This window comes from Canis aureus, chromosome 8, assembly GCF_053574225.1.
Source record: "Canis aureus isolate CA01 chromosome 8, VMU_Caureus_v.1.0, whole genome shotgun sequence".
Lineage (NCBI taxonomy): Eukaryota > Metazoa > Chordata > Mammalia > Carnivora > Canidae > Canis > Canis aureus.
In genome coordinates, this window is record NC_135618.1 from 38,548,681 (window position 1) to 38,568,120 (window position 19,440).

General features: G+C 68.7%; 6 protein-coding genes across 29 annotated transcripts in view; 3 read left to right on the top strand and 3 right to left on the bottom strand.

The window, feature by feature from the left end:
- MAPK8IP3 (mitogen-activated protein kinase 8 interacting protein 3) overlaps positions 1 to 5,887 on the top strand; it is a 45,907-nt gene extending 40,020 nt beyond the window's left edge. For all 18 annotated transcript variants that reach the window (XM_077906108.1, XM_077906103.1, XM_077906106.1 and 15 more), the window contains 14 exons: positions 60 to 215; positions 669 to 834; positions 1,550 to 1,732; positions 1,828 to 2,017; positions 2,118 to 2,237; positions 2,314 to 2,394; positions 2,482 to 2,549; positions 2,644 to 2,792; positions 3,194 to 3,365; positions 3,461 to 3,574; positions 3,721 to 3,759; positions 3,919 to 4,098; positions 4,205 to 4,351; positions 4,425 to 5,887. In XM_077906108.1, coding sequence (XP_077762234.1) covers positions 60 to 215; positions 669 to 834; positions 1,550 to 1,732; positions 1,828 to 2,017; positions 2,118 to 2,237; positions 2,314 to 2,394; positions 2,482 to 2,549; positions 2,644 to 2,792; positions 3,194 to 3,365; positions 3,461 to 3,574; positions 3,721 to 3,759; positions 3,919 to 4,098; positions 4,205 to 4,351; positions 4,425 to 4,546 — 1,887 coding nt within the window. In that variant the 3' untranslated portion in view covers positions 4,547 to 5,887. The remainder of the gene's footprint in view (positions 1 to 59; positions 216 to 668; positions 835 to 1,549; positions 1,733 to 1,827; positions 2,018 to 2,117; positions 2,238 to 2,313; positions 2,395 to 2,481; positions 2,550 to 2,643; positions 2,793 to 3,193; positions 3,366 to 3,460; positions 3,575 to 3,720; positions 3,760 to 3,918; positions 4,099 to 4,204; positions 4,352 to 4,424) is intronic.
- On the bottom strand, positions 5,454 to 7,043 carry NME3 (NME/NM23 nucleoside diphosphate kinase 3; the record flags this gene model as incomplete). The annotated part of the gene is made up of 5 exons (XM_077906119.1): positions 5,454 to 6,093; positions 6,160 to 6,273; positions 6,347 to 6,447; positions 6,544 to 6,668; positions 6,755 to 7,043. Coding segments are annotated over 5 exons (846 nt in total), but the record flags the coding sequence as incomplete, so codon positions are not given.
- On the bottom strand, positions 6,977 to 8,001 carry MRPS34 (mitochondrial ribosomal protein S34). The gene is made up of 3 exons (XM_077906116.1): positions 7,640 to 8,001; positions 7,506 to 7,548; positions 6,977 to 7,431 (listed from the first exon to the last, which is right to left on the bottom strand). Exons 1-3 carry the CDS (start codon positions 7,958 to 7,960, stop codon positions 7,145 to 7,147), a joined length of 651 nt encoding a protein of 216 aa, XP_077762242.1. The 5' UTR covers positions 7,961 to 8,001; the 3' UTR covers positions 6,977 to 7,144.
- EME2 (essential meiotic structure-specific endonuclease subunit 2) lies at positions 7,959 to 12,553 on the top strand. The gene is given in 9 exon segments (XM_077907039.1): positions 7,959 to 8,044; positions 8,255 to 8,471; positions 8,835 to 8,921; positions 9,439 to 9,530; positions 9,681 to 9,774; positions 9,930 to 10,045; positions 10,226 to 10,415; positions 10,492 to 10,563; positions 10,565 to 12,553. Coding segments are annotated over 9 exon segments (1,053 nt in total). The 3' UTR covers positions 10,664 to 12,553.
- On the bottom strand, positions 11,028 to 16,207 carry SPSB3 (splA/ryanodine receptor domain and SOCS box containing 3). 3 transcript variants are annotated; one of them, XM_077906130.1, is made up of 7 exons: positions 16,053 to 16,207; positions 15,126 to 15,263; positions 12,627 to 12,810; positions 12,361 to 12,548; positions 12,175 to 12,277; positions 11,958 to 12,083; positions 11,028 to 11,760 (listed from the first exon to the last, which is right to left on the bottom strand). In XM_077906130.1, exons 2-7 carry the CDS (start codon positions 15,249 to 15,251, stop codon positions 11,420 to 11,422), a joined length of 1,068 nt encoding a protein of 355 aa, XP_077762256.1. In that variant the 5' UTR covers positions 15,252 to 15,263; positions 16,053 to 16,207; the 3' UTR covers positions 11,028 to 11,419. The 3 variants fall into 3 exon arrangements, with proteins under 3 accessions (XP_077762256.1, XP_077762254.1, XP_077762255.1); XM_077906128.1 differs by having other exon boundaries at positions 12,627 to 12,805; positions 16,053 to 16,190; XM_077906129.1 differs by lacking the exon at positions 16,053 to 16,207 and adding an exon at positions 15,422 to 15,822 and having other exon boundaries at positions 12,627 to 12,805.
- A 127-nt stretch (positions 16,208 to 16,334) lies between these two features.
- On the top strand, positions 16,335 to 19,000 carry NUBP2 (NUBP iron-sulfur cluster assembly factor 2, cytosolic). Of its 5 annotated transcripts, none has more exons than XM_077906133.1 (7): positions 16,335 to 16,531; positions 16,897 to 17,015; positions 17,102 to 17,408; positions 17,926 to 18,080; positions 18,192 to 18,302; positions 18,426 to 18,495; positions 18,599 to 19,000. In XM_077906133.1, the coding sequence occupies exons 1-7, from the start codon at positions 16,516 to 16,518 to the stop codon at positions 18,742 to 18,744; spliced, it is 924 nt and encodes a 307-aa protein (XP_077762259.1). In that variant the 5' UTR covers positions 16,335 to 16,515; the 3' UTR covers positions 18,745 to 19,000. The 5 variants fall into 5 exon arrangements, with proteins under 5 accessions (XP_077762259.1, XP_077762261.1, XP_077762260.1 ...); XM_077906135.1 differs by having other exon boundaries at positions 16,392 to 16,531; positions 17,102 to 17,300; XM_077906134.1 differs by having other exon boundaries at positions 16,496 to 16,519.
- Positions 19,001 to 19,440: the final 440 nt, after the last annotated feature.

Consider the following 19,440-nt stretch of genomic DNA (forward strand, 5'->3'; position numbering starts at 1 on the left):
GCCGAGAGGGTGGGCCACGCAGGGGAGCACGCTCACTGACCCCGTGGCCGGTCTCCCAGCTGTGGTGTGCTGCCGGCGTCAACCTGAGTGGCTGGAAACCCAGTGAGGAGGACTCTGGGAACGGAGTCAAGCCGGTGCCGGGCCGTGACCCTCTGACCTGCGACCGGGAAGTGGAAGGAGAGAGCAAGAGCAATCACACGTCCCCCGAGAAGAAGGTCAGAGCGGAAGGCAGGCCAGGGTCTGGATGACTGTGCCCAGCACTGGTGTGACAGAAACAGGACAGCTGAGGACAGGGCCACAGGCGTGGGCTCATCTGAGGTCCCTTCCCCCGGCCAGGCGGTAGAGCTGGAGAGGTCAGGCCCCCGAGGCGTCTCCCTCCCTGCAAGCTGTGGGCAGGAGCAGTGGGAGGGGCTGTGCCCCCCACTGACTTGGGAGGCAGGCAGCCAGGTACCAGAGCTCCGTTCTCAGTGGGGGTGAGGCGGTGGTGCGGCCAGGAAGTCCAGTCCCGGTGCAAGCTGCCCTGCTCCGCCGGAGCAGCGCCGCATCCCTTGAGGCCGAGGGCAGGCGGCCCCCTCAGAGAGCCCTGCGGGGGTGGGCCCCACAACCCGTGTGGCTGTGCCAGTGGTCCGCGCTCGGTGCCAGTCCTGCCCTCCTGTGCCCTGACACAGGCCAAAGAGCTCCCTGAGCCAGACGCCACCTCCAGCCGCGTGTGGATCCTCACCAGCACCCTGACCACCAGCAAAGTGGTCATCATTGACGCCAACCAGCCAGGCACCGTGGTGGACCAGTTCACCGTCTGCAACGCCCATGTCCTGTGCATCTCCAGCATCCCAGGTGAGGGCCAGCCCCACCTACGGGGAACCCGCACCAACAGCGTGGGGCTCTGCACCACTGCAGACGGTGGGTGCGTCAGGAGGCCCACTGAGCCGCACCAGCCTTGCTTGGGTCCCTCTCTAGACACAGGAGCCCCTGGGGGCGTCCAGGGGGAGCATACAGGTGGTCTCGCCCCTTAGTCTTATGAACAACCAGGAGAAGACCCCAAGGTGATGCTCGCCTAACCAGAAGGAGATGGGTTGGGCCTCGGGACAGACTGAAATGCGGCACTGACCATGGACCTGCTGGTGGGCCCAGTTCCCACTGCCCCACTGCAGCAGGGGGAGCTGGGCCAGTGGAGGCTTGGCTTTGCCTCTCAGCAGCAAGCCCTGTGCTAGCGTCTAGGGGTGGCCAGGCGGTGGGCAGGACAATGGCCCCAAGCTCCTCAGAGTTCTTAAGGTTTTGTCACATGATCACAGTTGTCTGCTCCCAGAGCCCAGAGTCTCACTACTCCATGCCTCTTGCTGGTGGCTTTCCAGGCCTGCGGGCGGTGGTTGTGAGCAGGTACCCACGTGTGCTGGGGCCACTCTGGCCTGAGAGCCTGGGGCCCACTGCGAGAGCAGAAGCCTCTGCATTGGCAGGCGGTCCCCTGGCCTCCCACGGCACCTGCATCGGGCAGTGAGCCCCAGTAGGGGCTGCGCAGTGTGGGGTGACAGGGCTGTGCCTGTCCCCCCAGCGGCCAGTGACAGTGACTACCCTCCGGGGGAGATCTTCCTGGACAGCGATGTGAACCCTGAGGACTCCAGTGCCGACGGCGTGCTGGCAGGCATCACCCTGGTGGGCTGTGCCACTCGCTGCAATGTGCCACGCAGCAACTGCTCCTCCCGAGGGGACACCCCAGTGCTGGACAAGGGCCAGGGTGAGTCCTGGGCCTGCGCCTGTGCAGCCAGCCGCCTTCCCTAAACCTCTCGTTCCTCCCCACTACCCAGCCAAGCTCACCCTTCCCTTCTGCAGGGGAGGTGGCTACTGTCGCCAACGGGAAGGTCAACCCATCTCAGTCCACGGAGGAGGCCACAGAGGCCACAGAGGTGCCAGACTCTGGGCCCAGTGAGGTGGAGGCAGCTGCGGTGCGGCCTGGGCCCCTCACAGAGCACGTCTTCACCGACCTGGCCCCCGCCCCAGCTCCCAGTGCGCAGCCTGGCAGGTGGGCTCTCGGGATGGGGGGACAGATGGGAGGGGGACTGGCAGAGGTGGGTGGGGACGAGTCCCCCTGGGCCACTCTGGAGCCGCCGTCCTTCCTGCAGTGAGAACGGGTCAGAGGCCGACACCAGTGGTGTGCAACCCGAGCCAGAGCCCAGCGCAGACCCTGCGGGGGCCAGCACCAGTGCTGCCCCCACGATGTGGCTGGGAGCCCAGAACGGCTGGTAGGTGGGCCCTGGGCCAGGGGCTGGGGAGCGTCTCCTGAACAAGCCCCCCGCCCACCACGGCCTCCTCCCACAGGCTCTATGTGCACTCAGCCGTGGCCAACTGGAAGAAGTGTCTGCACTCCATCAAGCTGAAGGACTCCGTGCTGAGCCTGGTGTAGGGACCCCAGCTGAGGGCAGGACAGTGGGAGGGGCCTGCGGCAGCCCCGCCTCAGCCCACTGGCTCACTGCCCTCCCATTCCAGGCACGTGAAAGGGCGAGTGCTGGTGGCTCTGGCAGATGGGACTCTGGCCATCTTCCACCGAGGCGAAGGTGAGGCCCCAGGGCTCCGGGTGGGCGAGCGGCCACTCCCTCCGTGGGCAGAGGTGGGGTGGCCAGGCCTGAGGAGGTGTCGCGGACTCTGCAGACAGCCAGTGGGACCTGAGCAACTACCACCTGATGGACCTGGGCCACCCACACCACTCCATCCGCTGCATGGCCGTCGTGTGTGACCGCGTCTGGTGTGGCTACAAGAACAAAGTGCACGTTATCCAGCCCAAGACCATGCAGATTGAGGCAAGTGCTGGCTGCTGGAGGGCCACGGGAGGGGAAGCGGCTCCTGCTGGCAGAGGTCTCTCCCAACATGCCTCCTAACAGGCACTGGGGGTTTGTGGGGTCAAAGGAAGCGTGCTCCGGGAGGCAACTGCGTCACAGGCCAGTGGAGGGCAGCTGGGCCATGAGTGCGTCTGTCTGGCTTCCACCTGCTGCTTTACTGTGCAGCAACTCAGCCAACAGCCACGTGGCCCCCAGGCTGTGGGCTGAGCAGGTGGTGTGGGGGGCTACAGCTCCTCCCAGGAGCCTGGACCCTAAGGAGCAAAGCAGGCGCTAGAATGCCGGCTGCAGTGAGCTGCTGTGGAGGCTTCGGAGCCCCCCGGGCCTCCCCCACCCCACTGACACGGGCTGCCATGACCCCCCAGAAGTCATTTGATGCCCACCCGCGGCGGGAGAGCCAGGTGCGGCAGCTGGCATGGATCGGGGATGGGGTGTGGGTGTCCATCCGCCTGGATTCCACGCTGCGTCTCTACCACGCCCACACCCACCAGCACCTGCAGGATGTGGACATCGAGCCCTACGTCAGCAAGATGCTGGGTGAGGGGCTACGCTGGGCTCGGCGGGCAGGGTGGGCAGGGTGGGGAGGGCCCGTGGCACCAGCCCTGCGGACCACCTCCCCCTCCTCACCCCAGGCACAGGCAAGCTGGGCTTCTCCTTCGTGCGGATCACGGCCCTGCTCATCGCGGGCAACCGCCTCTGGGTGGGCACCGGCAACGGAGTGGTCATCTCCATCCCGCTGACCGAGAGTGAGTGCCCCCCCTCCCCCCCGGCATCTGCACATGTGGTGGGGCCCGCGGCTGAAGGGCAGAGTCAGGGTGGGGGGCACCCTCTGCCAGGCCCTGCGTTGGGGATGGGGTGCTGCCGTCCTGTAACTCTCTCCTCTCCTCCCCAGCCGTGGTCCTGCACCGAGGCCAGCTCCTGGGGCTCCGAGGTAAGTCCAGAGCCCCTGCCTCCTGCCCTGAGAGGGAGCCGCCCGAGATGCCCCCACTGGCCTCACCCCTTGGCGGTGGACGCTCCCCCACGCTCTGCCCTTGCCTGCTGGAAATCTGGTCTCCTGTGCTCAGGCCCTGGGGCCCTTCTCTGTCTCCAGCCAACAAGACATCCCCCACCTCTGGGGAGGGGGCCCGCCCCGGGGGCGTCATCCATGTGTATGGTGACGACAGCAGTGACAAATCGGCCAGCAGCTTCATCCCCTACTGCTCCATGGCCCAGGCCCAGCTCTGCTTCCATGGGCACCGCGACGCCGTCAAATTCTTCGTGTCGGTGCCAGGTGAGGGGCTGGGCCCCACTATCTGCAGGGCTGTGGCATGGCCCCGCTTCGGAAGCCTGCGTACAGGCCCTGGCTGCCCGCTGAGGTCCCTGTGCTCTGCCGACAGGGAACGTGTTGGCCACTCTCAATGGCAGTGTGCTTGACAGCCCATCCGAGAGCCCGGGGCCCGCCGCCCCTGCCTCCGATGCCGAGGGCCAGCTGAAGAACGTGCTGGTGCTGAGCGGCGGGGAGGGCTACATTGACTTCCGCATCGGTGAGTGGGCGCTGCCCAGGGTCGCGGGGTCCCGGGCAGGGCCGTCCCATCACAGCGGCTGCTGTTTGTCCAGGGGACGGAGAGGATGACGACACAGAGGAGAGCACCGGGGACGTGAACCAGGTGAAGCACCTGCTGTCCAAGGCGGAGCGCAGCCACATCATCGTGTGGCAGGTGTCCTACAGCCCTGAGTGAGGCTCCTGGCTCCTGCCCCGCCTACCCGCCGCCCGTGTACATACAGCCCCGCCCCACAGGCAGCCCGCGCCCGCCCCTCGTAGAACCTCTCAACCTGCAGCTTTCACCTTAGGGCCGGGCCTCTCCGAGAGCGGGCGGCACTGGGAGGTAGAGCGGGGTGCTGCTCTCGCCCCAAGGGGAAGAACCTCTCGGGACACCTTCCCCAGCGGTTTCTGGTTGGCCCCACATTCTTCTGACCCAGGGGCACTTCAGGGCCAGAGCCAGGCAGGATCCCGGGCAGGTCGGGCCTAGAAGCCTCTGCTGGGGGCTCCCAGCTCCACCTGGGCCCTCTCTCTCTTGCTCCGAGGATCCCCCAGGGCAGGGAGCAGGGAGCTCAGCCCCCCAGGTCTTCCCCGCCAGAGCCCACTTGCCTTTGTCTGTTGCCTGAAGGGGTGGGCCTGACCCAAGGAGCCAGCCTACCCCCGGCCTTCCCTGGACTCCCCCCACCCCGATGCCTGCCACCCCGGGACTTGGCATGAAAGCACGTACCCAGGCTGCCTCTGGCAGCTGCTTGAGAAGACGGAGACAGATGCTCACCCCACGTGGCAGGCCCCACCTCTCCCTGGGTGGAAGAGCCACCTGTAGGAGCAGGCTCCGGAGACCTACACCCCCCCCCACCCCCCCACCCAGAATCCCCGGGGTGGAATTTCTCAGGCTGCCAGGGCAGGCCCAGGCCTCAGGAAGAAAGGGAGGCCCCTGGCCTCTCCTGGGGTCGGTCCTAGTACACAGGCTCAGCCTTGGGAACGGGGGACACGTGGTCTGGGGCCTGCCTCCCACAGTAGCCAAGGAGCCTGGCTCCCCAGACACACTATGAAGTGCCTCGGGCTGACAGTGTGGCCTGCTCCCTCGAGAGCAACTGAAGACAGCCTGCAGGCCTTGGGGGAGCTGCCTCTGCTCTAGGCTGAGATGCCGTTTGGAGGGGTGCCTGGACCCACACCTCCTTGACCTGCCCCAGGGCAGGCCTTGCTCCTGCTCAAGGGGCACTGATGGGGGCAGGCCCAGGCCCTGCTGCCCACCCACCTCCCACCAGAGAAGCACAGATCTTGGGCAGCCGCCCCACGAGCCCAGCCGGCCACCGCCACAGCCATGTGCAGCTGCAGGCTTCTCCCCACCACCCTGCCACTGTCCACTGTGATGTCCGTCCAGTCCCTTGTCTGTTCCCACGGGGCCGTGAAGTGACTCGGGGGCTAGCTGGGTGGGTGCAGCTGGGGGAAGGGGCTGGGTTGGGATTCTCCTCAGGCTTTGGCCCTGCAAGTGAACCCACGTATCTGCTCTGTATGTAATAAACGTCTTAATATCGTAGCTGCGTCCCTGCCCCAGACCAGCGGGAGCTCGGAGGATTCACTGCTTTATTGTCCAAGGAAAGGCTGCCCAGGTCGCGGGCGTCCGCACAGGAGGGGCCCGCGGGCTCGGCGCTGTCCTCCCAGCACAGCAGCTCGTCGCCGCGGAACCAGAGCGCGATCTCGCGCCGGGCGCTCTCCACCGAGTCGCTGCCGTGGATCACGTTCCTGCGGGGGAGCCTCGTGAGGCCTGTGGCCGCTGGGACCGGCAGGGCGGGATGGGGTTGGCCTTAGTTGCCAACCTCCACGCAGAAGTCCCCTCGGATGGTGCCGGGCGCCGCGTCTGCCGGGTCGGTGGCCCCGATGAGCGCCCGCGACGCGCGCACCACGTCCAGCCCCTGCCACACCGCGCGGGCCGGCGGGGTCAGCGCCCAGCGCCCAGGACCGCTCCCAGGCCCGCCCCGCCCCGCCGGCACTCACCATGGCCACCACGGGCCCCGAGCGCATGTAGTCCACCAGGCGGCCGTAGAAGGGGCGCTCGCGCAGCCCGGCGTAGTGCTCGCGCAGCAGCTCGTCCGAGGCCTGCGGGGCCGGGGTAGGGACGGGTGGGGACCTGGTGGGGCCGGGCCTTGCGCGCCGGGGTCCCCGCCCTCCTGCCCGCCCCGCCAGCGCCCTCACCTGCACCAGCTTCAGCGCCACCAGCTTGAAGCCCTTGCGCTCATAGCGCCGCAAGATCTCGCCCACGAGCCGCCGCTGCCCGCCGTCGGGCTTCACGGCCAGGAAGGTGCGCTCGTGCTCGCCGGCTGCGGGGAGCCGCGGGGACCGGGGGGGTCGGGGCACGTCGGGCCGGTCGCCCACAGCCCCCCGTCCCCCGCCCCGCGCCGCTCACCCGCGGGGAAGAGGTGAGCGAGCACCGTCGGCATCTGGCACAGAATGGCTATGGCTGCGGCAGCAGGCGGGGGCGGCCCGCCCCGCCCCCTCCCGGTCCCTGGCTGCCGGTCCCCGCGCTCCCCGTCCCCGCTCTCCCCGCCCCGGCTCCCGGTCCCCGCTCTCCCCGTCCCGGCGCTCCCCGTCCCCGCCTCCCGCGTCCCGCACTCGAAACAAGCACAGCCCAGGACGCAGGCGCCGCCTTTATTTGCACGCACAGCTCGGGGCACAGGCGGCGGCGGCCGCCGGAGTCAGTGTCCGGGTGGGCGCCGGGCCGCGCCCCCAGGGCTGAGCCAGCGGCCGGCAGAGGCGCCCTCCGGTCACCCCAGGGCGTCGGCCGGCGCGCGGGCCGCTACACGGCCGTGCCCTTGCTCTTCGCCTGCGGCCTGGCGGGGTAGTCCCAGGGCTGCTCGGCCCGCTCCAGGCTCAGCATAGGCTCCGCGATGCTCGCGTCCCCGCGTTTCCGCCGCTCGGCCAGAATCATGGCCCGCAGGAGCGGCGGGTAGGGCACGCGGCGCGGGGCGTCCCGGGGCGGCGGGGACGCGGGCGCGGTGAAGGCCGCCTCTTCGTGCTTGGGCACCAGCCGCCAGTCGTGGTACATGGCCTGCGCGACCTCCCGGGGCTCGCCCTCAGTGCGCCCTGGAACGACGGCCGGGGCTGAGCGCACGGGCGCTGCGGGTCCCCCCTCCCCCGGGCCCCGCCCCGGGCCTCACCTCGGAAGGTCAGCACGCCCCAGGCCCGCCCGTGCTCCAGGTCCTGCAAGGCAAGCGCAGCGGCGTCGGCGGGCGCGCCCTCCCGCCCTCCCTCCCTCCCCGCGGCCGGGGCGCCGGGGCCCGCGCGCACGCACCTGCGCCGTGTAGTCGGGCCGCACGCGCGTCAGGCGCCAGTAGCACGGCTCGTCGTGCCGCCACAGCCAGGACTTGCGCGTCACCAGGCGGCCCAGGCCGAAGAGCGGCAGGCGGCGGAGCAGCTGCGGCAGGGTGCTCTCGCGGCGCACGTCGGGCCAGGCGCGCGCGGGTAGCCGGCGTCCCGAGTGCGGCCGCGTCAGCGTGTCGTAGTCCAGGGCGAAGCGCTGCGAGTCCCGCGGCCGCTCCCGCTGCTCCCGCAGGGCCCGCACGCGCCGGGCCAGCTCGGCGAGGAGCCGCGGCCGCACTCTCTTGCGAGCCATGGGGGCGCCGGGTCCGCGCCGGCCGGAAGCCGCCCGCCGGAAGCGCCCGGTGTCCCGCGCTAAGGCGTCCGGGCGCGGCCGGAAGCGGGCGGGAGGCGGCGGCGGAGGCTATGGCGCGGGCGGGCGCCGGGGGGGCGGGGCGCTCGCGCCGGGCCGGGGGCGGCGGGCGGCGGCGGCCGACCTGGGAGATCTCGGACTCGGACGCCGAGGGCCCCGCGGGGCCGCGGGAGGAGCGCAGGGCGGCGGCGCGGCCGGAGCAGTCCCTGCGGCGCGTGGCGGTGCGCGTGGACCCAGGTGCGGGGGGCGGCGGGGGCGCCTGGCGGGGGCGGGGACGCCGCAGCAGCGCAGGGGGCTCAGCCGTGTCCCTGCGGCCCGAGCAGCGCTCCTGGGAGACGCCGGCGTCCTGCTGGAGGCCCTGCGCGCCCTGGGCTGCGAGCGCCACGTCGAGGCCCAGCGGCCCGCGCGCAGCCTCAGGTGGAGCAGAGCGCAGCCGGACCCGCGTCCGCGCGCGGTGAGCGTCCTAGCCCGTGCGCCCCGCGCCCCCCCGCGCCCCCGTGCCCTCCGCGTCCCCCGTGCCCTCCGCGCCCCTGGCGCCCCTCCGTGCCCCCCCGTGCCCCCCTGCCCTCCACGCCTCCCTGTGCCCTCCGCGCCCCCGTGCCCCCCCGCCCTCCCTGCCCTCACCGCCAGATGCGCACCCCGCAGAGCGGCCAGCCAAGGGGAGGAGGGCCAGTCCCCGGGCTGCCATCCCCGGACCGCGGGTGGGACGCTGGGCTGCACAGCAGGCCTCGTGGGGCCCCAGCGGCCCAGGGGCACGTGCGGTGGAGCGTGGGCAGCAGCGCCCCCGCTGTCCCCTCGGGTGTCTTCTGAGGTGCAGGCCACAGACCAGGTGGAGGTGCTGCTGCTCCTGGAGCCAGAGAAGTTCTGCGGGGCATCAAGGAGTTTCTGCAGGGCATCAAGCCGCTGACCCAGGTGCTGGGGGCAGGGGCAGCACCCCTTCTCCACACCGGGGGCGGGGGGGGGGTTGCTTTGCCATCAGGGCTCCCTCCTCAAGGGGAGAGGCGGGCGGGGAAGCGGCAGGGTTCTTGGCCTGGGAGCAGCTGGAGGCCTGAGGCGTGTCTGGAGGGCAAGAGGTCTAGGAAGGTTCTCCCGGAACTGAGACCAAGTCCAGGCGTTGGGTTACAGCCTCTGTAGGTCCCAGCGCGCCAGGGTCGGCAGCTGCCACGCACCTGCTGTAGGCTAAGCTACGCCAACTGGGCAGGGGTGCACAGGTGGGCAGAAATTGGGAGGTGCTGGGCTTTCCCAGGTCCTCGGCCTTGTGGGAGGCACATAGCTGGGTCGTGGAGGAAGCCCGTGCCTGTCTGGGCTCCCTGTCACTCCCGGGCTCGCTTCTGTCTGCAAACTGGCAGTGGCCCAGTAGCCAGTGGCCCTGCCTGCTGCAGCCCCACAGACAGGCTGACGGGTTAAACCTTGGTTTGCAGACTTGCCGCCCGGCCTACTCCATGCCCTGGGCCTGTCCTGAGAGCTCCACCGGCCTCCACCTGGCTGTCATCGGGCTAGACGCTTACCTGCAGTATGAGTCACTCTGGTGCCCCAACTAGGCTGGGCGGGGGAAAGGTGGTGGCAGCTCTGGGCTCGAGGGTGGCTGTGACGGTTAACTCCCTTGGGAGGGCTCAGGGAACAATGAGGTGTGGGAGCCGCAGGGATGGTCACCTCTGCTCAGGTCTCACCAGCCCAGCAGTCGGGAGGTGCGGCAGCCAGAGGGTCCAGCAGTAGCCTGTGCCCCAGTGGCACTCAGCTGGCCCAAGGTGGAGGAGGTGAGGTGTTTGCCCTTGATCCTGGTGCTTGGGCTGCTCTCCAAGGCCCCGCAGCCCCGGTTTCTGTCCCAGAGCAGCATGTGGGGTTGGTCCCAGCTGGGTCGGTCTCACCCCAGGGGTGACATCTGATCCACAGTGTGGGCTCACCTCCTCAGGCCCTGGTACTCCTGCAGCTCTGGGCACACCTGGACGTGCTGCTGGTGCCCTCCTGGCAGGAGCTGAGTCAGCACGTATGCACCTTCACCAAGGCCTTTGCTCAGCACCCCTTCAAGTGCGTGACCCCCGCCCCGACTGGTGGCTGTGGCTGGGAGGGGGACAGGGACACCTGCAGGGGCGGTAGCTCTCTGGTCCCCCTGAGAGCGGAGAGGGCCGGGGGCTTCGTTGAGCTGGATGGGATGCTCGAAGGACACGAGACCTCTAGAAACTTCCCCGAGTCTCTTCCTGCCTTCAGGCAGTACCGGGAGTCCTGCGCCTTTTCCTTCTGCGTGGATGGGCGCTGGACAGCAGGCGAGCAAGTGGCAAGAGATGGCACAGGCCTGCGTGGGGTCTGGTGGCGGCAGATCAAGCAGTTTAACCGGGTCAGCCCAGCCGTGGCCGATGCGGTCGTCGCTGCCTTCCCCTCCCCCTGCCTTCTGCAGCAGGTGGGTCCCCTGCACCCTCCAGGTGTGGAGCCAGGTGTCCAAGATCCTCCCCTGCTCATCCCTGTGCCTGCCCTAGGCATACATGGCCTGCAGCATGGAGCAGGAGCGCCTGGCCCTCCTGGCGGACCTCCCCGTGAAGGTGGGCGAGGTGTGCGGCCCCGCAGAGGGTGGGGCCTGACCTCTCCCGTTGCATCTACCTCTTCCTGATCTCCACCGACCCTGAGTTCCTACTGGATCTGGGCTCCTAACCGTGCCTGAGGGACAGGAAGGGGCCTCGTCTCACCTCCCAGCAGGACAGAACAGGGTCTGCCCAATCAGGGGGAACAGCTGCAAACCACTGGGGGCAGGGACCAGGGACCAGGGCACCATACCTGGGGAGGGCATGGGGTGGCCACAATGTTCTTGGATAACTGGGACAAACCAGGAGGGTGTCCCATGCCCCGGGTCCTGTACCACTGGCCCCAGGGCTGGTGCCGAGCTGGGGCGGTCAGGAAGGGGAGCAAATACCTCTGCCCCAGGTGGTGCTGTGATGCAACCAGACGTGGCAGGAGAAGAGCCACAGGCACCTGGGAGCTTGGCCCAGGCTGCTCTGGTCCTGCCACCACAGAGATGTTACACAAAATCTAAGTTTATTACAGTCATCTCAGTCTGGGGCGGGAGGGACAGCAGCTGATGACATGCACAAGCAAGTTAAAGAACTCAAGGCTGGCGGCAACCTCCAGGGCCGCCTCTAATGGGGTGTCCTCATGGGCGGGGCCGCAGCCCCCTGGGTGCCGCCTTCCAGGCCCACAGTCGGTCCAGGAGAGCGGGGCGGCCGCTTCCACACGGTGCAGGCGGGAGCCAGATGCACTCAGGCTCCCGGGCCTGTCCTCGCCTTGGGGAGCAGAGGGACAGGCACCAAGACAGACCTCAGCCCAAGGCCTCCCTCTGGAGCATGGCCCGAAAGGAGGGATGGAGGACACACCCCCTCAGCCCCAGGAAGGCAGTTTTTGCTGGAAGAGAAGTTAGGTCCGTCGGCAGCGCTTCCTCTGGCAGTGCCGGGGCTCAGGGCTGCCAGGGGTGGCCGTGGCCTTGGGGGAGGGCGTGGGGGGCTTGCGGCGGCCACAGCTCATGCTCAGGACCCAGCCCAGCTTGTGGTGCAGCACCTGCTTGAGGCCAGGCGGCAGGGGCAGCCCCTCCAGCGTGTCCCCGGAGTCGGGCCGCAGCTGGCGCAGGCGGTAGCAGCACAGGTACTGTAGGGACGTGATGCTAGCGCACGAGCGGATCACCTTCATGCTGCTCTTGGCGGCCGTGGAGCACACCATCGGGTAGAACTTCTTGTTCTGCAGCTTGGTGGCCGCCACGCCTGGGGGGTGGGGAGCGCAGCTGGACCCTGGGCCGCCCGCGAGGTGGCATGTCCTCCGGAGGCGCGTGACTCCCACCCGCCCGTGCCGCCTCGCCCTCCGGTTTCTGTGAGGTGAGCCTTTTGGGGAAGCCTGGGGACGCTCCCCGGGGCTCCAGCTCTACACTCCAGGCCCCAGTCAAGGTCATGGCCGCCCTCACCTATGCACTTCCTGTTCTTAAAGAAGGTGAGCGTCCCATGCCAGGTGTCCAGGTGCACGCCAATGATGGAGCCCTGGCCAAACCTCGAGGAGAAGCTCGTCTTGTCACCCTTGTGGTGGAGAAGCCCTGGGGGGAGGGGGGAGGGGCAGTGGGATGGGGTGAGCCTGGCCGCCTCGGGGGTCCCCCCAGCCCTGCCTGCCCTCGGGGCACCACGCACCTGTGTAGGAGAGGCCCCAGCTGTCCTCATCCCTGCCAAGCAGACTGCAGAACGTGTGGTGGTACTTGTCCAGGTCCACGTCTGATGTGCCGATGCCCACCATCTAGGAAAAAAGAGCAGGGTGGGCAGGGGCTGTCTTGGGCGCCTGGGGTGCTGCCCACCACCCCCCCACCAGCGACCGCATACCATGTCAGTGCCGTAGACCGGCGAGGTCATCTTGATCTCCCAGAAGTGCTGGCCCTCCCCCAGCTCCTTGGTGCCCCTGATGGCCGCGGTGCCACAGCTGTACTCCATGTGGAAGTTGACCTTCCGGTTGTCACAGCTCAGCAGAGTGGCCGAAGACTTATTCAAGTCATCCCATACCCAGTCAAAATCTGTAGGAGTGAAGGCCAGGCTGTGGCAGCTCGGCCAGGCCCCTCCCCGGTCCCCAGCCCCGGCCCCCAGGTGCTCACGCTCGTCCTCCTCGCCGCAGCGGCAGTCCTTGTCCTTGCCCCGGTGCACCACGTGCAGGCTGCCGCACAAGGAGGCTTCGCTCTGGCTGTCACAGTCACAGAAGGACTCCCCAGTCACAGGCACGGCGCTGGGGATGGGCGGCGGCAGGGCCGAGGACTCGGGGTCGGAGTCAGAGTCACTGTGCTAGGACAGAAGGACTGGCTGTCCCGACCTGGCGTGCCCTCCACCCTCTGCCCTCCACCCCGAGGTCAGCCACCTGTGGGTCAACCGCACTGATGCCCTGAGGACAGGACCGGAGCTTCCCTGGGTCTCCTGCGCACGGCCAGCCCCCACCCTCCTCGGTGCCACCCTGGGACCCTGGACACCTCCTGGGAGTGGGGTCAGGGGCTCCGCCCCATCCCCACATAGCCATGCGGTCACGGGAGCCCCGCTGATGGCCAGCCAGGAGGGGCCACCTGCCAGTTCTTTCTCTGGACAGCCGGAAGCACGGAGCCCGGGACCAAGTCTGCTGTTGACCCCAGGAGGGCAGCCTGGCAGCGGCCGGGCTCCAGCGGGGGCCCCTCAGCACGGCAGGGCGCGAGCACCTGTCCTGGACCGTGGCCCTCCCGTCATCCATGCCATGGGTGGCTCTGACCCCCCCCCCCCCACGGGGCCCTGGAGCCCCTTGGTCCTGTGTGGACACTTGGAGCTTCGGCTATAAGAGGTCCTCTGCCGGAGGGGGCCCAATCCTCACAGCATGTGCCACACACGGGGGCCTGATGGTGGCCCAGAGCCAGATCCTTCCTGAAAGCAGCCAGGAGGCCTGCCTGTGCGCACAGATGTTCCTATCCTGACCACATCTGGTCCCCTGTCCAGCAGGCAGGCAGCCTCGGGTCCTGATTAGGGCCCACCCCCGCTCCCCGCCCCTGGGCGCTCCTCTCCCCCACAAAGCCATCTGCACCGCAGGCCAGGGCTGGCCACACCTCCACACTCTGGCGCTCCCCCTCCCCCCAGCTGATGTGTGCACCTGTCTCCCGTGGGGTGGAGCCTCTCTGTCCCTAGACCACGGGGGAGAGGCTCTTCCCCCTTCACTCCCATGCTCCGTCCTCTGTCCTGCTGCTCTACGTGCTCCCACCAGGACAAGAGCTGACGAGCATGCTCCCATTTCTCTCCTGTTGCACCCAGGGCCATGGAGCACAGGCTGCCCTGAGGGAGCAGGAAGCCTTGGCCGAGGATGGACACGGGACGGGAAGAAGGCCCAGAGCACTGCGCTTGGGTGGAATGCAGGTTCCTCAAAAGCCAGGGCACACTCACCGCTACCCAGAAGCAGCCCCTTCCCACTTGGCCAAGACCCAGGGTCTCAGACTGGAGCGCTGGAGGCCCATATGGTTGGCCCCTGCTCCCAAGCCACGGGGGGCAGCTGCCGCCCACCAGCCATAGGGCAGCATCAGAGCAGAAGGGAAGAGGGGGGTGTTCGGCCTTCAGACGTGCTCGGGGTGACACGCCTACCCACACAGCCAAGGATTCCAGGTCCCTTAGGTGACAGGCAAGCTACAAACATGTGTCAAGAGCTACGCCCGGGCCCCCCAACACCGCCCACATCTTCTAGCAATGAGTTGGCAAGGCAGGGACAGCCAGGAGAACAGATCACCTGGGTCATGGGGTCAGTGGGAGCCAGAGGCGGGAAGGAATGCAAGCCTAGGCCTCCTGCCGGTGGGGCAAGGAGTTTGGGGAGGCTCTAGGAAGGGACCCAGGACATCCCTAAGTCAGCCACTGCCTCCAGTTCTCTCCTCCAAGCCCTGGCAGTTCCCCCAAGCTCAGCCACCCCACTCTAAAGAAAAGAAACAACCACTTCCTCCTAGGCCACCTGGGTGCGTCAGGGCAACAACATACAGGGTGGCTGTGCCTGGTCACCCAAGAATCAACCCTGCAGGAAGCAGCCAAGGTGACTCAGGGCAGAACCCAAGCCCTGTCCTGGTCCCAGAGATCCGAGCGGCCATCCAGAGCCCTCCCCAGTGACAGGCCCAGTGGTCACCCGGCCCTGCTGCTCCAATCGGCATGGCTGAGGTCGGTCCAGTGAGCCACTCAGAGGCGTCAGACAGCCCGCCCAGCAGCTCCTCTGAAGGCTTCCGGGCTTCCCAGAACTCGAGCTGCTGTGCGTGGAAAGCACAGGCATCCCGGCCTCTAAACATCGTTACGTTCTCTTTCTACGCACATGTACACAAACACGGAGTATCCGTGTGTACAGGCGGGGACGACATCTGGGAGCGTGCATGGCAAGGGAACCACTGCCACCTTTGGAAACGGGTTGGATAAGCAGAACACAAAACTTCTGTTGAACTGACCAAGCTATGTGACAAACAGATGAGTCGAGAGAAGACTGTGGTGTCTGTCCTGGGGTCCTGTCACTGCAGGCCACGTGGGTTCACCTGGCCCCTCCTCTGCTCTGAGGAGCATCTTTCGTTCCCGCCGCTGGCGCCTCTACTCCCCTGCAGCCAGGCACCACCACTAGGACCTACCTGCCCGTCAGAGTCGTAGCCCCAGTTCGCGGTCCCTGCCAGAGCCACAGCCCGGGCATCCGCGTCTCGGCGGGCAGCACTCAGGACAAAATGCCAAGCTCTGCTGCTCCGAGGGCGCCTGGCCATGGTGAACAGGATCTGGAAGGAAACCCAGCTTGTGAGCAGAGAAGCCCACGGCAGCACCTGCGCTGCGTCCTCAGCCCGCTGCCAAGGTGGAGGGTCTCCCGAGCCCAGCGGACGCTCGGCGAGGGCCCCGAAGCTCTCCCTGACCGCCCCCTGCCCCCGCGGGCAGGCACCTTGACGAAAGCTGTGCAGAGCGCGTGGAGCACCGTCCAGATGCCCATGACCCTTGAACACGTATCTTGGCCCCTCTCTGGGCTCGGCCTGTCCCTCGGGCATCTCGCTCTCTCGTCCACTTTGACAAAAGGCATCTCCACCATTCGAGTTCCTCATGCCAGACCCACATTAGTCATGCAGCCAGCCTGTCCTCCCCGGGCGGTGGCCTCCCGGCCCCACCCCCAGACCAGGTCGGAGCCCCCAGCCCGAGGCCCGAGGGCCGCCACAACGCTCCTCCGCCCGGCTCCTCCCACTTCCCTCGCCGACTTCTTGGAAACACAAACCGTAAGAATTTAAACAAGCCTTAACCAGTCCCGAAGCCCCCCGGCCTTGCGTCGTTCCTGAGGTACACACCCCGTCCTGCTGAGCCCACCCCGCGCCCCCGCGCTTCGCCAAGCCACGGCCCGGGGCGGGGCGAGCCCTGTCCTGCCCTCTGCCCCGAGCGCCTTCGCCTCCCCGCGACCCAGGGCGGCCCCGAGGTCGGGACCCCGGCGCCGCCGCCCGCGGGAACAAAGGCGCGCCAGGCCCCCGCCGCCAGCGGTTCCGCCAGGCCGGGGGCGGCGCAGGGAGGTCGGGGCGGCCGCCGCTCACCTGCCGCCTAGCGCCGCGCTCCGCAGGGCCGCCGTGACCTACTTTCGGCTCCGGAGCGGGACGTAAACAATCCCCGCCCCGCAGCCCGCCCCCCGCGCTGCATTGGCCCCGCGGCGCTCGTGGGCGCGGGCGGGCGCGGCGGCTCGGCGGCGGGCGGGGGGCGGGCCGCGCTGCTGGGGCCCGCGGAGAGGCGGCTGGGCCCGTCAATCCTGGCCGCGCGTGCCCATTGGTCGGCGCTCCGCCGTGGACCGAGGGCCCGGCTGCCCATTGGGCGCGGGGCTAGGCGGCGCCTGATACGGAGTGGAGCCCGTTTCCGGTCGTCGTCGGACCCGGAACCTACATGCCCCTTACGTGGGATGTGATTGGCTGAGCGGAGCGCGAGGGAGCCTATGAGGACGGCCGGGGGGCGGGCACTGCGCGGGGGCGTGGCCGCAAGCGGAAGCCGCGCGGCGCGGCGTCCGGGATGGGTACGGCGGCTGGTGAGCGCGCGGGCGGGACCGCGGCCGGAGAAGAGGGGAGCGGAGGGGTGGGGGGCAGCGCTGGGCTCCCGGGGACCGGGCCTGGGTGCTGGGGGGGCCGCCCCGACACAGGCTCCCGGCGCCGGTTCCCCCGCAGTACTCCCGCAGCTCCAGGTGCGCGGCCTCGCAGGTGCTGACGACGGGCGGGGCGGAGTCAGGGCACCCCAGGTGGGCCCGGACCGCCGCGGAAGGCCTTCCCCCTGAGGGCGCTGGCGTCCGTCGGGGCCAAGGGCGGGTCTCAGCTTAGGGCCACGCGAGGTGCTTGGGGGCCTCCTAGGGCGCCCGGTGCGAGGGCAACCTGCGTCGTGCCCCCCTCTCCTGCTCAGGGCCCGGAAACCTGGCAGGCGTCCGGCACATCCTCCTCGTGCTCTCGGGGAAGGGGGGCGTGGGGAAGAGCACCATCTCCGCGGAGCTGGCCTTGGCCCTGCGCCATGCCGGCAAGAAGGTGAGCCCCCCGCCCAGCCACCGCGGTCCTCAGCCTCTGCCTGCCTCGCGGCCCCTGCACGCCGCGGACGTCCTGCCTCCTCGCAGGTGGGGATCCTCGACGTGGACCTGTGCGGCCCCAGCATCCCCCGCATGCTGCGGGCACAGGGCAGGGCTGTGCACCAGTGTGACGGCGGCTGGGTACCCGTCTTTGTGGACCAGGAGCAGAGCATCTCCCTCATGTCCGTGGGCTTCCTGCTGGAGAACCCCGACGAGGCCGTGGTGTGGAGGGGCCCCAAGAAGAACGGTAACGCCGCAGTCTGCCTTCCCGCTTCTCCCAGCTGCCCCCGTGGCACCCACAAGTCAATGCGGGAGTCCTGTGGGAGCTGCGCGCCGTCCGCCCCAGGGTTTTCGGGTAATGTGGGAGACCCTGACAGCTGATTGTTCCCAAGGGGTCGTGCTGCTCACCTGAACAGTCGGGCCCACACGGAGTTGGGAACAGGAGGCACCTCCGAGGCTGGCGTCACCACACCCCCATCCCCAAGCTCAGACCTGAGGCCGCCCAGCCTGGGCCCCACTGAGCCCCTGTAATTGGGGGGGGGGCAGGCAGCAGGCTCCCCTGCCGCCACAGCTCCCCTCCTCCTGCAAAAGCTTGAGGTGTCCCCGAGTGCAGGTGCTGATGGCTCCCCGAGGATTACAGCTCCTGGGTCAGACCTGAGTGGAAGTCTGATGGGGCGGGAGCAGCCCACAGCTGGGAAGGGAGAGGTGCTCGCGGGGGGGGGGGGGGGTGCCTGCTGTGTGCCCCGCTCCACCGTGAGAGGCGTGCCCTGCTGTGCTGGGCGGGCCCTGGGCCTGCAGAGGCCCCCCGAGCAGCAGGCCAGCTGGAGGCGAGGGGCATGCTGCGCCCCCAGTGAGACCCTGGGCCTTCACAGCACTCATAAAGCAGTTCGTGTCTGATGTGGCCTGGGGGCAGCTGGACTACCTGGTCGTGGACACGCCGCCAGGAACCTCTGATGAGCACATGGCCACCGTGGACGCCCTGCGCCCCTACAGTCCCCTGGGGGCCCTCGTGGTCACTACACCCCAGGTATGGCGGCCGCTCCCAAGGCCGAGCACCTCCGTCTGCCCTCCGTAGTACTCTTGGCGCTGTGCTCTGAGGTTACCCAGCGGCCGGCGGTGACTGGTTCCCGGGCCTTAGGCGGTGTCGGTGGGGGACGTGAGGCGGGAGCTGACCTTCTGTCGGAAGACAGGGCTGCAGGTGCTCGGGGTCGTGGAGAACATGAGTGGCTTCGTCTGCCCACACTGCGCAGTGAGTCATGGGGATTTGGCGGGGTGGGGTCAGGCATGCCATGGGCCGGGAGGGCAGCCAGGGACCCACCCCCGAGCGCGGGGGGGCGGGGTGTCCTTCAGGCCCCGTGCACCTCTCTCCTAGGAGTGCACCAACGTCTTCTCCCGAGGAGGCGGGGAGGAGCTGGCCACGCTCGCCGGAGTCCCGTTCCTGGGTGAGTGTGTCAGGGCCGCAGCTGAGCTTTGCTCCGGGGGCCCGGGAGGACGGGCTCGCCCTCCGCCACCCTCACGGCCCGTCCCCGCCCTCTTCCTCCGCAGGCTCCGTGCCTCTGGACCCTGAGCTCTGCGGGAGTCTCGAGGAAGGGCGAGACTTCATCAGGGACTTCCCTAAGAGTTCTGCCTTCCCCGCGCTCTTCTCCATAGCCCAGAAGGTTCTGAGCCAGGCACCCGCTCGGCTCTCCTAACCAAGGCAGCCACACCGCTGTGTCTCCCCACATCTGGGGGCGGTGGGTGGTTCTACCTGGGGGGGTGGCCTGAGCCCTCAGAGAACAGCATGCCCCAGGGCATGGCTGGCTGCCTCCAGGGCCCCGTGGGTCACAGGGTCCAGGAGACCCTGGGCGTCTGTTGCCCACAATGCTGGTGACTGAGCTGGGGGGCAGCCTGTGAGGTGTTGGGCCGGTTGGCCTCAGAGGAGCCCACAATTAAACGTGTTCCACTGGCGTGGTTCGGGCCTGATGCTTCAGAGAGCCGCGCGCCGTCCTGTACGGGTCTTGGTGCCCCCGCAGCTGCCAGCTGTGCCTGTGACGCCGCCCTTAGGCCCCGCAGCCCTTGGGTTGAGCGAGAGGTAGACTGCGGAGGGCATGGTGCTGAGGACTCGCGTGCCCCTGGGGGGCTCAGCCCCACGGCTCCCACGCCCTCCCCCACACCCTCCCTGTGGCGGCCGGCAGAGCTGGGTGGGAAAGGGGGCAAGGTGCAGGAGGGCGGGAGGGACTGGGGCAGGGGGGCACAGACTGATGCTTCCTGGTTGGAGGGAGAGGGCAGGGGCATGGGGGGGGCCCAGCTGTGCCACCTTCGCAGGACCAGGGGCTCCGAACAACGGGAAGGGGGCGCTGCCGCCCCTTAGGCATGAGCAGGCATCCTTGGAGGGTTGTAGGGTGGCA

Coding starts and splice junctions, on each gene's coding strand:
- MRPS34 (XM_077906116.1), bottom strand. CDS start 7,960: ATGGCTCGCAAGAGAGTGCGGCCGCGGCTCCTCGCCGAGCTGGCCCGG. Junction 7,549..7,639: donor GGCCCGACTACACGGCGCAG/GTGCGTGCGCGC, acceptor CTTGCCTTGCAG/GACCTGGAGCACGGGCGGGC. Junction 7,432..7,505: donor GGGCGTGCTGACCTTCCGAG/GTGAGGCCCGGG, acceptor CCGTCGTTCCAG/GGCGCACTGAGGGCGAGCCC.
- SPSB3 (XM_077906130.1), bottom strand. CDS start 15,251: ATGGCCAGGCGCCCTCGGAGCAGCAGAGCTTGGCATTTTGTCCTGAGT. Junction 12,278..12,360: donor CGGTCTACGGCACTGACATG/GTATGCGGTCGC, acceptor CTTTTTTCCTAG/ATGGTGGGCATCGGCACATC. Junction 12,084..12,174: donor CTGGGGCCTCTCCTACACAG/GTGCGTGGTGCC, acceptor CCCTCCCCCCAG/GGCTTCTCCACCACAAGGGT.
- NUBP2 (XM_077906133.1), top strand. Junction 17,016..17,101: donor TGCGCCATGCCGGCAAGAAG/GTGAGCCCCCCG, acceptor GCCTCCTCGCAG/GTGGGGATCCTCGACGTGGA. Junction 18,081..18,191: donor TCGTGGTCACTACACCCCAG/GTATGGCGGCCG, acceptor CCCGGGCCTTAG/GCGGTGTCGGTGGGGGACGT.